General features: G+C 42.7%; 1 protein-coding gene across 4 annotated transcripts in view; it reads left to right on the top strand.

Annotated features, from left to right (window-relative positions):
* AVL9 (AVL9 cell migration associated) overlaps positions 1–9,300 on the top strand; it is an 80,182-nt gene extending 70,882 nt beyond the window's left edge. For 3 of the 4 annotated variants that reach the window (XM_012461308.3, XM_012461310.3, XM_012461309.3), the window contains exons 15-16: positions 642–730; positions 4,473–9,300. In XM_012461308.3, the coding sequence (XP_012316731.1) occupies positions 642–730; positions 4,473–4,588 (205 nt within the window). In that variant the 3' untranslated portion in view covers positions 4,589–9,300. The remainder of the gene's footprint in view (positions 1–641; positions 731–4,472) is intronic. The other variant, XM_064380471.1, reaches the window with a different exon arrangement.
* The last annotated feature ends 6,322 nt before the right edge of the window (positions 9,301–15,622 follow it).

Below are 15,622 nucleotides of genomic sequence, written 5' to 3'. Positions count from 1 at the left end.
ATGATGTGAACTAATAACAAGATTTATCATTTTTATTTTGGTGAAGTGCTTTTAGCAAACCCATCGCTGTCAGAGAGATTTAGCCATACATACATCCTTATGTCCTCAACACTTTTTGGTTCATCTGTATGTTCTTTTTGTATATTTATTCTGAAAATGCACATGCTTAAAAGGTTAATAAATTAATTCATAACAAATAATTTAGATTTTTCTCAGTAATTCTAATTTGGGATGGTTACAGAGTGATTATTGTGTGTGTGTCTACATGTGTCTGTGTACATGTGTGAGATTTTTTAAAATGTACTTAGGCCGGGCATGGTGGCTCATGCCTGTAATTCCAGCACTTTGGGAGGCCTAGGCGGGTGGATCACAAGGTCAAGAGATCAAGACCATCCTGGTCAACATGGTGAAACCCCGTCTCTACTAAAAATACACAAAATAGCCGGGCGTGGTGGCACACGCCTGTAATCCCAGCTACTCAGGAGGCTGAGGCAGGAGAATTGCTTGAACCCAGAAGGCAGAGGTTGTGGTGAGCTGAGATCGCACCACTGCACTCCAGCCTGGGTGACAGAGCAAGACTCCATCTCAAAAAATAAAATACAAATAAATTGTATTTAACACTTATTTTATCTTTTACTCAGTTCTGTTCAGAATAGTGAACGTGGCAAAAAAATTGGAAACGTCATGGTCACAACTAGCCGGAATGTTGTACAAACAGGAAAAGCTGTTGGTAAGACATGCCTTTAGCCAGGAACAAATTGGAATCACAACACATCCATTATCTTTAATATGTAATTGATAAAACAAACATATAAAGTTGTAAAGATCTGTGTTACATAATAATACGAAAGTTTTTTAAATTTTTGTCTTATTCATTTGAAAAATTCCAAACCATACCATAAAAGGTGGAACTCCATTACATCTAATAGAGAGTGACAAAATTTTTTGATGAAGTCATTGTTTTGTTACTAAAATTCAAGCTTCAACAGAGTTTTCTTACCCCATTTTCTGCGCTGTCTACAGTTCTTTATAAATGGCAGAGACTCATAATAAAAGTAAGTATTAGGAGCTGCTGTCCTCTAAGGTAGTATTACACAATAAAGAAAGTGAAACCAACAGTTGGTTTTTTGAAAAGATCAACAATATTTATAAAATATTTATAGACTGGTACAGATAAGAAGATACAAATTACCAATATTGAGGATGAAAGAGGGATGATTAGTGTAGCTCCTACAGAAATTAAAAGAACAGCCGGGCACGGGGGCTCACGCCTGTAATCCCAGCACTTTGGGAGGCCGAGGCGGGTGGATCACGTGGTCAAGAGATCAAGACCATCCTGGTCAACATGGTGAAACCCCGTCTCTACTAAAAATACAAAAAATTAGCTGGGCATGGTGGCGCATGCCTGTAATCCCAGCTACTCAGGAGGCTGAGGCAGGAGAATTGCCTGAACCCAGGAGGCGGAGGTTGCGGTGAGCCGAGATCGCGCCATTGCACTCCAGCCTGGGTAACAAGAGCGAAACTCCGTCTCAAAAAAAAAAAAAAAAAAAAAAAGAAAAGAAATTAAAAGAACAGAAAATAAAGGAATATTGTGAACAACTTTATGCTAACCAATGAAATACACAAAAAAGACTCATTACCAGCCGGGCGGGGTGATTCAGGCCTGTAATCCCAGCACTCTGGGAGGCTGAGGCGGGTGGATCATGAGGTCAGGAGTTCGAGATCAGCCTGAGCAACATGGTGAAACCCCATCTCTACTAAAAATACAAAAATTAGCTGGGCATGGTGGCATGCGACTATAATCCCAGCTACTCAGGAGGCTGAGGCAGGAGAATCACTTGAACCCAGGAGGCCTAGGTTGCAGTGAGCCGAGATCATGCCATGGCACTCCAGTCTGGGCGACAGAGCAAGACTCTGTCTCAAAGAAAAAACAAAGACCTACATTACCAAAACAGTTGCAAAAAGAAAATATGAATACCCCTATTATCTATTAAAGAAATTGCGCCGGATGCGGTGGCTCATATGTTTAATCCCCGCACTTTGGGAGACTGAGGCGGGAGGATTGCTTGAGTCTAGGCGTTCAAGACCAGCCTGAGCAACATAGTGAGACCCCATCTCTACAAAAAAATTTAAAATGTCAGTAGGCATAGTGGTACATGCCTGTAGTTCCAGCTACTTGAAGGGCTAAAGTGAGAGGATTGCTTGAACCCAGGAAGTCAAGTCTGCAGTGAGCCATGACAGCACCACTGCACTTCAGCCTGGGTGACAGAGCAAGCGTCTTACAAAAAAGAAAGAAATTGAATTTAACATGAAAAGCGTTGCCATAAGGTTTTTAATTTAAACCAGGCTGCCAAGGTGGCTCCAGTTTGAACTCTCTCAAATGTTTAAGGAAGAAATAATATTAATTGTAGTTTTACACAAAATCTTTAAATAAGGTAATACTCTCCAACTCATTTGATAAGGCTGGTATTAATATCAAAGTCAGATAAATGGTAGCAAGCTCTTTTGCACCTAGCTGTTTTCACTTACAATATTTCGAATATAGTTCCACATCAATTCTAAAAATTTTCATTTTCTATATTTTTAACTTTTTGATGTAATTTTGAACTTGAGCATTGCAACAGTGCAAGAAACTCTCAATTATCTCTGATTCACCAATTATTTACATTTTGCCCCATCTGCTTTGTCATACAATATGTTGTAAAAAAAAAAAAAAAAAAAAAGGCCGGGCGCGGTGGCTCAAGCCTGTAATCCCAGCACTTTGGGAGGCCGAGGCGGGTGGATCACGAGGTCAAGATATCGAGACCATCCTGGTCAACATGGTGAAACCCCGTCTCTACTAATACAAAAAAAATTAGCTGGGCACGGTGGCGCGTGCCTGTAATCCCAGCTACTCAGGAGGCTGAGGCAGGAGAATTGCCTGAACCCAGGAGGCGGAGGTTGCGGTGAGTCGAGATCGCGCCATTGCACTCCAGCCTGGGTATCAAGAGCGAAACTCCGTCTCAAAAAAAAAAAAAAAAAAAAAAAAAATAGGGCATTACTACTTCCCTAGCTTCTGAAAGAGGTTAACCATTTCTGAACACAGTTCAAAAGTCCCTGAACTAGGTAATCTTTGTGTAGGGGTCCTTATTTCCCCAGTTTTCTGAATGTGTGAGATTTTTAAAAATGTAGAACACATAGCATATTGCAAAGGAATGGAATTTAGTACATAAGCATTTATCTCCAAACAATATGCATTTGACTTATTTTGAATTTTTATTTTTTTAATAGAAAAACCATGCCATATTATAGATGTAGTATATGCTGATGATGATAGTTAAATTCTAAAGCCAAATCTTTTCTATATTCTAGTCTCCAAGAATAGTGGGAGTATTTTAGTCAACTTAAATAATTTCACTTTAGCATCACCTTTTCTTCTGAGAGTCTCACTCTGTTGCCCAGGCTGAAATACAATGGCATGATCTTGGCTTACTGCAACCTCCACAAGGATCCTCCTCCCTCAGCCTCTCAAGTAGCTAGGACTACAGGCATGCCTGGCTAATTTTTCTATTTTTCTGTAGAGACAGGGTTTTGCCATGTTGCCCAGGCTGTCTCAAATTCCTGGACTCAAGCTAACCACCCATCTCAGCTTCCCAAAGTGCTGGGATTCCAGGTGTGAGCCACCATGCCAGGCCTAAGATCAACTTTTGAGATAATGTTCTATAAAACACAATAGACCTGGAGCAGAGAGAGTTCTATACATCTTTGTTTAACATAACTTCATTTTAGATGATAAAAGCCCATTTCCCTAAAACACATAACCACACTTCCCTGTTTAAGTGGTTACCGATTATCAAGTTGATGTTTAAAGAACACAAAGCAGTTTGACTTTTTAAGCTAATTATTCTGATACATAGCCAGTGTTACTAGCACTGAGGGTATTAAAGACACAGTTTGATGAATACTTTCAGAATGCTTAGGCAGGGAGGCTCCTACACTAACAAATCATCTATTTTTCCTTAAGACACTCCTATGGAAAGGGATTGTTTTGAAACTAAAAATTTAAATATTTTGGCTATTGTTAACATATTGGTGTGTTCTAGTGAATTAACATTTATTGGCTGGGCACAGTGGCTCACACCTGTGATCCCAACACTTTGGGAGGCTGAGGCAGGAGGATCACGAGCCAAGGTGTTAAGACCACCCTGGGCAACATAATGAGACCCTGTCTCTACAAAAAATCAAATTAGCCAGGTGTGGTCACAAGTGCCTGTGGTCCCAGCTCCTTGGGAAGCTGAGGTGGGAGGATCACTTGAGCCCAGGATGTTGAGGCTGCAGGGAGCCATGACCACTCCACTGCACTCCAGCCTGGGCAACAGATCAAGACCCTGTCTCAGAAAAAAAGTTTTCTTAATTAAAAGTTTATTATGTTGGTCTTTCACTGTCTCAAAAGTTAAGACCTTTTTCCTTTCATTTTTCTTGTCTCCATCCAGGCCAGTCAGTTGGAGGAGCTCTTTCCAGTGCAAAGACAGCTATGTCTTCATGGCTTTCTACTTTCACCACTTCCACCTCCCAAAGTCTCACTGAGCCACCAGATGGGAAGCCTTGAGCAAGTGTCAGAGGCTGCTGTTGCTTTCTGAGGTTTAAGTGTCCCCTGTCTGTCTGCTGCTCCCAGGCTGTTGTTTATCAGCCACAGATCCACAGCAGGGGACCATATGTCGAACTGTTTACATGGACAGTTGCTCTAAGTGAATGTTTCGGGATGCCGAAATGATGAAATCACAGCCGTAGCAGGGATGGGTTTCCAGGTTGGGGTTTCAATTGACTACTTTTATTTTAGTCTGAGCCTGATTAAAACATACAATGAACCTTCTAATGAATTTTGAGTTCTGATACTGTACATTGGTTTACTTTAGAAGTTTTTACTTATGTAAATTTTGTTCTGTTTTGGTGTTTGAATATCTAGATGGTCACTGTAATTTATACTTGCTAAAATTAACTTATATTACCATTTTCGCTAAGGTTGGCCTTAAAATATGTTTGTAAAGTGAAGGGATCAGACAGTCGGGCCTTAATTATTTTGCTGAATTATATGATGATTTTTTGCTTTCAACCCACAAAACATTAATTTGCTTCTTCCCAGAAACATGAAAGTCAGGGGTGGTAGTTCTGAGGATTGGGTGTTGTATGTTTTTCGTTTGTTCTTTCCACATCCTTTAAAACTTGCTTTCAGATATCAAGGAGTATCATTGTGCATTCCTTCTCTTTATAACTGTGCAGGTGGGTGTGTGCAGAATTAGCAGAGTGATGTTCGATGGTACTGAAGCAGATTAACATGAATGTGTCTATAAGGCAATACTTTCAAAGACCTATGTGTTTATTTTTCAACCCCAGTCATGTTGCAGTCTTTTACAAGCACTTGTTTTTTTGAGACAGGGTCTGGCTCTATTGCCCAGGCTGGAGTACAGTGGCGCAATCTCAGCTCACTGCAACCTCTATCTTCCAGGTTCAAGCAATTCTTGTGCCTCAGCCTCCCAAGTAGCTGGAATTACGGCATGTGCCACCACACCTAGCTAATTTTTGTATTTTTAGTAGCGATGGGGTTTCCCCATGTTGGCCAGGCTGGTCCTGATCTCCTGGCTTCAAGTGATCTGCCTGCCTCGGTCTCCCAAAGTGCTAGGATTACAGGTATAAGCCACTGCGCCCAGCCTGTTTCTTTTTTAAACAGTTTTCTATTGGTTGTTTGCAGACCTACAGCTTTTCTCTTAGTCTTATTCTTCATAAAGCTTTTCAAAGCACTTGGTCTCCTACTTCCCTAATTGAAAGTCCTCCTATAATCAATCCCTACCCCCTTCTAGAAGTATTTATAAAAGAAAAGCAAGATGATTGTAAGTATTAAATAGAAATCTCAGTTTATATTCAGCAACGTAAGTGGCAAGAGAAGCAAACTGCAACCATGACATCTGTCATCTGAGAAAGGACATCTGGTTTCATGTTAGGCACATGCATGCATGTGTGTGCCATCTACTGATGATTTGTACACAGCTGGACCTCGTGTGTTTGCCATGCTCAGCTCTCATTTGCTTTTCCAGGGGACCTGGGATGGGTGTTCTCAGAGAGTACTTATAGAGAACAGACTGCCTTTTCAATAACAAAGGATACTTGGGAAATACATTGCGAGTATGATCTACCCCAGATTGCTGGGGAATTAAAGGAGGGCACTGATTATATTTGGTTTATTCCTCACAAAATGTTTAAGAAGTAAATGCTCCCAAGGCATTTGAAGTGAACGTAGAGACATAATCTAAGTATCTCCAAATTTTCCACTTTATGTTTTCTAAACACAAATTATATTACCCATTTGAGCATAACTCAAGAATTCAATGATGATAAATTGAAGGGCTTGATGTGAGAACCCCATTAATTCTACTTCTTCCAAGAAAGTTAACCTCAGGAAATACTGTTTGAAGAAAGTTATACCAAACAAAACCTTAAACGGTACTCTAATCTTTTTTGTGCTGAGACTATAAAGAATTCATTCTAACATCGTGTTTCATGAGGCCACATCATTAGTTGGTGCATGATAGTGTGATTTGTGTGCAGTTGTGACTTCTCAGCTGCCGAAGTTCACACTTCAAGGATCTAGGAGCCCTGTGAGGGGTCATCCAGCAAGGTGCTGATTTGTCTTTCAGTTTGTATGGTTTCTATGACCCGGGTCAACTCCCATTTCTCACTATTCAAAAGCAGCTCAACCCATGCTTTGGAATCCACTGAAATAAAAATAGTTACATGAAGTTTAACTTTGCTTCAGTATCACTTGTTCCCTATTTGACTATACACTTTGATCTGACTTTCTGTTAATATTTCTAACTAAGAGTTTGACTCTTAGTGGTCACTTTACTGACTTTCAACATAAAACAGCTATCTCAGAAGATAAAACTTTCTCCATAGAAATGATCAAAAGGCCATAGCTATATTTCCTTCAGGTTCTGGAAGTTGGAGTTTTCAAGGAGTACTGGTTGTTGTATTGTTGGCAGGAGCCCCGAGGTAGCGCACACGATCAAAGGCAGGAAGCCTCACCCCTTGTCCTGTGACCCCGACATACTTCAGGCTTGGATTCTAGGCTCCAAGTGGCCAGCATAGAAGCAGCAGCCTCTCTCCAAACCCTGGCTCTGTTGAGCCATAGGAACCAACACCAGATCATCTTCTGACATAGCCCTGGTAAAGGTGTGTGTGTTGCTGGCCACACTTGCCCCAGTGCTTGCTAAGGCTTTTGTGTCTAAGAACTGTTTGTACCTAGGTGTGAGGGAACAAAGGCCAGCCTTTTTCAGATGTGCCAGGCACACACACTACATCAATGGCTTGGTGGTGGCTTCACCACTGTCCAGGTGACTTAATAGAGTGGAACATGCCCTGGTATACTTCAATTCCTACTAGACATTGTAATGACAAGGGTGTAGGTAGGGAAGAGAGAGTTAAAGCTACCAGTTGTGGAACAGAGATAGTTGCATGTCCAAAGAAGGCTTAGGATGATTGTGCATATGCATTTGGCTCACATAACCAGCATGAATAGTCTCTCCGCACATCCATTAGTGATTGACTATCCCCCTGCCAAGCACAGCCCTAAAACAATTCTCATCCACTTTCCTGGTAAGAAACACAGCAGCAATACACTTTGGCAGCAAACCAGAGCATATGATGTGACTTGCTCAACCTTATCTCCCTTTCCAAATTCTATACTAAGCATCTGATGTTTTTTAGAGTAATTTCTTTTGGAAAGCCAAGGAGAAAGCAAATCAGGAAGAGAGGGAGAAGTGAGAAATGGTTGCATGGCTGAGGAACAAGGTGCTTAAAATCTGAATGAAAGTATTTTGAGAGCAGTATTTCATATGCTAAGGGTTATAAGAATTCTTTTAGAAAGGAGTTAGAATTTTACTCTGGTAGTTACAAGTTTTAAAGTCACGCTATAGCATTATTGCCTTGGCAGGTAGGTTTTGTTATTTTATATTCTGTGAATAAAAGTTTCATAGAAGTTACAGCCAGTGGTCTTTTCCCTCCAGAGCCAGTGATGAGTGTGGGAGCACTTTAGCTCTGTAGGGGACCAGTGTTCTGGCCTTTTAATGACATTAACTTACATGTGTCAGCAGTTGCAGAAAGTAGCCTATTAGGACAGTAGCTGCTACACATTGCCTGGTATTTTAGCGGGGAGATGGTGGGAACTCTTAGTGGTGTTAACCCTTGAATGCTCTGAATCTTTGATCAGAGATGGTGTGGCATTTGTGGCATTTCCACCCCATCTTGTGGTAGCCTTTAAAAGTGGTAGAAGATGCTGCCCTAATTACCCCAGGATGATTGTCATTCCATGTAGCATAATGTGCCGCTAGGAGTTTTCTCATTCCAATTCTTTGGACTTTGTAACATTGGAATTGTTTTTCCATGATTTCCAACATTCCATAAATATTTGTCAAGGACAAAGAAAAGGAATGTGGCTGTTTATTCTTTTCATATAAATGGCTTTGTACACACGACTTCCTGCTTTCATTATGAAGGAGGAGAAACTAGCTCCCTTGTATGGTAACTCCAGAGTTAAAAGATTGTGCATGTCTGAGGGGTTGAATATATTTTGTAAAATTCTAAATACATTTGTATGTCTGTGCTGTTCTAAAGTTTACCTTTTTACTTAAAGATATAGAAACTATATATTTAAATCATGTAAATGGAACACAGTTTAGGGGGTTTTTCCATTTTTATTTTTCATCAGCTTCTCACACTTACGTAGTATGCTGCTCAAATGTTTTCGTGTGTGCAATATGAACATTTGAACATTTCAGTCAGGTACTGAGCCAGAAAAGATAATGGAAGTTTTCAGGAAGCTTCTGTGCTTAGAAAATATTTTGTTTTCTTAAAATATTAGTATTTTATAGCTGGAAGAAGAAGATCAAGATTTACGTGTTTCGGGCCACTTGGTCATTGGTTCCTGAATTTAGGAAACATTTGACTAATGAGTTGGTGAAGGTATTTAATGGTTACAAAAATAGTTTAAATATTTAAGATTAAAGGCTTTTCACAAACCTTTTCTAAGAAAATTTAGCTGAGAAAACTTAAAAAGTTTTCTAAGGAAGTTTAGCTGTGGCACATGTTTTGATCAGAAAGGTAGTTTGCTCTGGTAGTTTTAAACTTTGTACTAGTTGTTTCTGTTGTTTGGGGGTTTTTTTGAAATTGTTAAAATTATAAATCACGTCTAATCATGCTGAATTGTAAAACTTCTATTGTATCTTTATTTTAAGCACAAATGAGAATAAAATGATGCTGTTCACTCTGCATGTGGTTGGACCTGACCTGTCCTTCTAGAAGTACCCTGTGTTTTGTCCATGTGGTTTTTTGCCTGCTTCACAGTTCAATAGCAGCTTCATTTATTAAGAAACCACACAGAATGAACTAAAGACTCATTACTCATTTACTTTCATTTTGACATTGCTGACAGTGGTGCCTCAGCTTTCAAGGCGGTGACCTCTGCAGGAAGAGCCCCGTAGCTTCTGTGAAACGCTAAGTGCAGGGAGCTGCGCAAAGTAGCAACAAGCAGAGCTTGGTCACAAGATAATGTCACATTAGGACATTGTCCCAAGCAACCCATTTTGTACCTGGACCAGTAAGTGTCCAAATAGCCCTTGACATTTCCACTGAGAAGTCCTGGCACATTTTCATGTATACTTTCATGTACAGGCTTCCCTTACAACTGTTCAAAATGGGCTTTGAAGTGTGCTTCACAGAAAAAGTGGACAAACTTCCTTGCCCCCGGCAATGTGCTTCCCTTGAGTGCTGGTGCAGGGTTAAGCTTAAGTTACCAGTGTTCTTTGACGTGGACCTTGAGAGCCCTGGAGCTGATGGGATAACTTGGAACAGTGGTGCTTCCTCTACTTCAGCAAGGGAAGGCATCTCTTTTCCTTTCCTGGTGTCCTCCTCAGACTGGGCTCTGCTATGGGGATGTGATGGGCCCATATCACCCGCCAGGGAAGAGCTGCCTACCCTTCATTCTGATAGGAGTTGCAGTTATTGAATCTGGTAACAGCTGGAAGGAGTGTGATTAGGGAGCCAGTTTTTTGCAAGGAAAGTTCTTTCTACCCTTCATGAAGGGCTTCTCTCTGCCTGGGGTGATCTACACAGGGTTGGGGAAGCCACCACAGCAGGACTGACCTGTCCAACTTCACCATCAACAGATCCTCACGTGGCACATGTAGACACTTTGTGTGATCATGAAGATCAGAATCCTTGTGTTCTGTGTTCTTAATCCCATGAATTACACAATGAATTACATAGATGTAGGCTAGGCCTGGGAAAATGATGAAAGCCACTTGATGAAGCGCTGATCATTGTTGAGGCCAACTGATGGGTACATAAGGGCTTCTTAGAGTATTCTGTTTGTGTATGTTGGAGAATTCCCATAATGAAGAGTTAAACACCACTTGCTAGCCATTAAACAACTTTGTTACCCATGAAAATGCACCAGTTCCTGCGCAGCAGACCCTGAATGCCTGACTTAAGAATTGGCTTAATTTCGTAGCTTCTCCTCCACGAATGGCCTGGCCTGGCCTGGCCTCCACAAGCCCCTCACCAGCTGAAACCTTGGCTGTTGCTACTGCATTCCCACCCCTCTAGTTGTTGGAGGAGCACTATTGAGAGAATCCCTAGTACGTAGTAATCAAAGACCCAGCCCCAACCTCTCTTCCTAGTGAAAGTCTCCCCCAGGCTACTCTGAGTCCTTTCTAAAATACCTGGATTCTCAGGGCGCAGTGGCTCACACCTGTAATCCTAACACTTTGGGAGGCCAAGGCATGAGGATTGCTTGGGTCCAGGAGTTCAAGACCAGCCTGGGCCACATAAGGATACTTCGTATCTACAAAAATTTAAAAATTAGCTGGGTGTGGTGGCATCTTTCTCTTGTCCCAGCTACGGAGGGTAAGGGGGTGGCTGAGGTGGGAGGATCGCCTAAGCCAGGAGGTCAAGGCTGCTGTGAGCCATCATTGTGCCACTGCCCTTCAGCTTGGGCAACAGAGCGAGACTCTGTCTCAAAAAAAAATAATAAATTGTTCTACTATAAGGACACGTGCACGAATGTTCATTGCAGCACTGTTCACAATAGCAAAGACCTGGAACCAACCCAAATGCCCATCGATGATAGACTGGACAGGAAAAATGTGGCACATATACACCAGGGAATACTATGCAGCCATAAAAAAACGATGAGTTCGTGTCCTTTATAGGGACAGGGATGAACCTGGAAACCATCATTCTCAGCAAACTGACACAAGAACAGAAAATCAAACCCCATATGTTCTCACTCATAGGTGGGTGCTGATCAATGAGAACACATGGACACAGGGAGGGGAGCATCACACACTGGGGTCTGTCGGGGTGAAGTAGGGGAGGGACAGCTGGGGGTGCGGAGTTGGGGAGAGATAGCATGGGGAGAAATGCCAGATATAGGTGATGGGGAGGAAGGCAGCAAATCCACTGCCATGTGTGTACCTATGCAACAATCTTGCATGTTCTTCACATGTACCTCAAAACCTAAAATGCAATAAAAAATAATAATAATAATATACCTGGATTCAGTACTTATTGAGGACTATGTAAAGAGGTGCTTCCCAATCTTGGAGATCTGCCATACTCAGTGCCACACATAGTCCCTGACACATGTGCAGTTCCTGACCCCGTGGACTTTGCTGTTCAGCAGGTGGAGGTGGGCATTCACCGTAGAGGGGAGAGTGTGCTAGGTGGTGGGGGGAGCGGGAGTGGCACCAGCACACCACGGGGTGGAGGGTGGGTAACTGCTTTTTCACAGGGACCAATAAATGTCTCTTCTCCTGAGCATAAGTTGAGACCTGGGGGAGAGTCTTCCAGGTGAGGTGGGAGTGAGGGGAGAGATCATGAGATGTAAAGGGCTCCGGGGCTTGGCAGAGCAGCAAAAGCAAAGACGAAGCAGTGCGGCTTGACAGGATGTTTTTTGGAGCGGCTGAAAGTGAAATAGCAAGGAGGACGGGCTAGAGGTGAGGCCAGGAAATAAGGCCGTATTGGGAGGAGAGGCCTGTCAGCCTGCGGACAGGGAACAGCCTTCAAGGGATTCCCACAGGCAGGTGGCAGATTGGCTGGGTGCTGCCTGTGGAAAGTTCTTTCGGTTGTGAGCAGCACTGCTTCCTCTTTGCCCTTTGCTGTAAAGTCAGTGATGTTCCTCAGCTGACCTCTGAACTCAACCACCACCCCTTTGCCATCCTCACTGGGCTTCACAGCTTTCCACTTAATTTAAATCACATTTGCCCCAAACACAATAAAGCTGAGAAGTCTATGGCATGGCCCTCAAACTCACTTACTGCCAGAACACTCTTTTCCCGATTTCCCCAGGCATTAGGTCTGTGGAGGTTTGATGAAAAGAACCTGTCAAGTGATGGTGTCGCTGCCAGGAAGCCAAGATCGGAGAAGGCACTTGAGCATCTGTTTCCATTACTCTGTCTGGCTAAGTGGAGACCCAGGAGACAAGCGGCAACACCGCCGTGGTGATGTGTTTAAACTTGGAGAAAACCCACTGTTTCTTCATGTCGTTTACAAGCAGGAAGGGAGTCATTTATGCATTCAAAAAGCCCATCTGCAGCTATCATCTGGACTTTCAATTATATTCAATTCATGGAATTATTTTTTTCTGATAAAATTTAACGAACAACATTCATGCTCTCGGGAACATTGAAGTTAAAAGTAGGACAATGGAGAATTTCTAAAGTAGCCTGTCCACCTGCCTCCTCAGGCTCTGCCCTAGAAAACCGGCACTGAGCAGCACTTCCGAGAAACCACAGTGACTGAAGCAAAATTACCCCGTCCTTGTCTCCCACATCCTGAATTGGTTCTTTGTACAGGATCATCCGTTTAGAAACCAAAGCTTCTGTGGCCTTGATACACCAGTCTAGCTAAATACCTTCAAAATGGAAATTCCCAGGTGAAGTTTTAACGAATGAAGATTATTTTTTGTGTCACCCACTTTATGGTCATTAAAACCACAAGGTCAGCAGGACTAGAATTTTTTAATCTTATATGTTTTATGACCTTTGAAGTGTGTATTTTCATTAGTGACAGATCCCTCACTTTGAAACTCAAAGTGGAAATGATTTTTGAGTGTGGTTAATTCTATTCCTTTGAGTATCTGGTCTTAATCCTTAGAATCTCTTTTGGAACCTTGTTGGAAATGAAGGATAACTAGTCACCAGTCCTCTAGTTGGAAAATGTGTCTGTTTTTGTTTTTTAATTTTTCTTCCTTAAATACAGTGTCACTATGTTGCCCAGGCTGGTTTCAACTCCTGGGCTTAAGCAATTCTCCTGCCTCAGACTCCCAAAGTGCTGGGATTACAGGTGTTGAGCCACCACGCCCGGCTTATTTCCTTTTAAGTTGTCAAGTTAACCCTGTGACCGTCCTCCCTTGAAGGACAAGTGTTTCCAAAGCTCCTAATGTAATTCATAGGGAACTCAAAATGGATTTCCCATATGGGCAGTGTTGTTTATGGGAGCTGTGTCTCAGCCATAAAAGGCAGCTCACCAGACAGCCAGAGTAGATACCAAAATACCAGTCACACGTCACTAACATTGTGCAAAATGCGTCATTGGATGACTTCACTGTTGTGTGAACATCACAGCGTGTACTTACAATAACCTAGATGGCAGAGCCTACTACATAGTTAGGCCATACGGTATGGCCTATTGCTCCTAGGCTGCAAACCTGTACAGCCTGGTACTGTTCTGGATCCTGTAGGCAATGTCCACATAATAGTAAGGATTTGTGTATCTAAACAGAAAAGGTACAGTGAAAAGACTATTCTTATCTGATGGGACCACCATCATATATGCTGTCTGTCACCGACCGAAGGTTCGCTGCGTGGCACACGACTGTGTGGTATAGAGTACTAGAGAAGTGTGCAACAGACAGAAACACGCGTTAAGTGACAACCTGCCAGCTGAAACCATAACTCCCATTCACTGCAGCCCCAGCAGAGTAACTAAAGCTTCACTCAGTCTTGTTTTAACACAAAACCACCTACTATGGGTGAGGGCTGTCTGGGTCCAGAAGATAAGAGATTAGATCTGTACAGATACATGACATAAAAAAAAGTGATGGGGCTGGGTACAGTGGTTCATGCCTATAATTCCAACACTTAGGGAGGCTAAGGCACAAGGATTGCTTGAGCCCAGGAGTTTAAGACCAGCTTGGGGGACATAGTGAGACCCCTTTTCTACTAAAAATAAAAATAAATTACCTGGACATGGTGGCAAGTGCCTGTAGTCCCAGGTACTCTGAGATGGGAGTATTGCTCGAGCCCAGGAGATTAAGGCCACAGTGAGCTATGATGGCACCACCGCACTCCAGCCTGGGTGACAGAGCAAGACCCTATCTCAAAAAAGAAAAAAAAAAAATGAGTGTGTTGAGAAGTCCAGTAAAGTGCCAACATGGCAATCTTCGCTGGGACAGTGAGAGAAAGCTTCCACAAGGAAGTGTTATTTGAGCTGCTGAAGTGAGGACGAGGCAGTGAGGAAGATGAGAGCAGATTTTCTGTCCTCCAGCCTTGGGGATGGGGCCAGGGGTGGCATGGCCTGGGATGCAGAGGGGAGGAGCAGGTCAGAGTGTGTGAAGCTCTAGGAAGGGGAAAAGAGTGATGAGAGAGGAGAACTAAAGAAGAAAACAGCCTGCAGCTAAAGCCAGAAGGAATCTGAGAAATACAGAAACCAGTTCCTCCGGCTCTGCTCCTGGGAGTGTGTTTCTCTTGGTGAGGCTACGGGGACTAAGGGAAAGAGTGAGGAAGGGGAAAAGCCCTCTCGGCAGATACAGGAAAGAAGAGAAGAGCCTGTGAGGGGCCGTCTGTGCTGAGGACTTGCGTGTGATGATGTGGCTGCCTTTCCAGGGGCAAGCGTGGGAAGTACCTTCCACCAAGGAAGCTGGAAGGGTTGGGAAAGTGCAGCGACTTTGTATCAATATCACAAACCAAAACGTTTTGAAAATAAACATCAGTTTTTCTTGGAGACCAAAAGATGTTTTATCCACTTTGAAGCTGTGACAGATTTCAAGACTAAGCAGATGTTTATTAAAATTAACTATTTCACCTGATTTAGGTAGTTACGTAACTATACACATAGTTAGGCTGGGCGCTGTGGCTCACAGCAAGACTCTGCCAAAAAAAAAAGAGAGAGAGAGAGAGAAAGTGTACACATAGTTAAAGTCAAGCTGTACATGTAAGTTTTGTTTTTTTGGTTTTTTTTTGAGACAGAGTTTCACTCTGTCACCCAGGCTGGAGGGCAGTGGCGCAATCTTGGCTCACTGCAACCTCTGCCTCCCAGGTTCAAACGATTCTCCTGCCTCAGCCCCCTGAGTAGCTGGGACTACAGGTGCCTGCCACCACGCCCAGCTAATTGTTTTGTATTTTTAATAGAGGTAGAGATGGGGTTTCACCATTTTGGCCAGGTTGGTCTCCAACTCCTGACCTTGTGATCCACCCACCTTGGCCTCCCAAAGTGCTGGGATTACAGAATTGAGCCACGGCGCCCGGCATAAGATGTATTTTAATGTTTCTAATCATTTAAAAAAAAAATACCCAATCATTTCAAAACATAA

Source organism: Aotus nancymaae, unplaced genomic scaffold (genome assembly GCF_030222135.1).
Source record: "Aotus nancymaae isolate 86718 unplaced genomic scaffold, 86718_ANA_hifiasm-v0.15.2.pri h1tg000025l, whole genome shotgun sequence".
Lineage (NCBI taxonomy): Eukaryota > Metazoa > Chordata > Mammalia > Primates > Aotidae > Aotus > Aotus nancymaae.
Note: the sequence above shows the minus strand (reverse complement) of the source record. Positions and strands in the feature narration are given on the sequence as shown.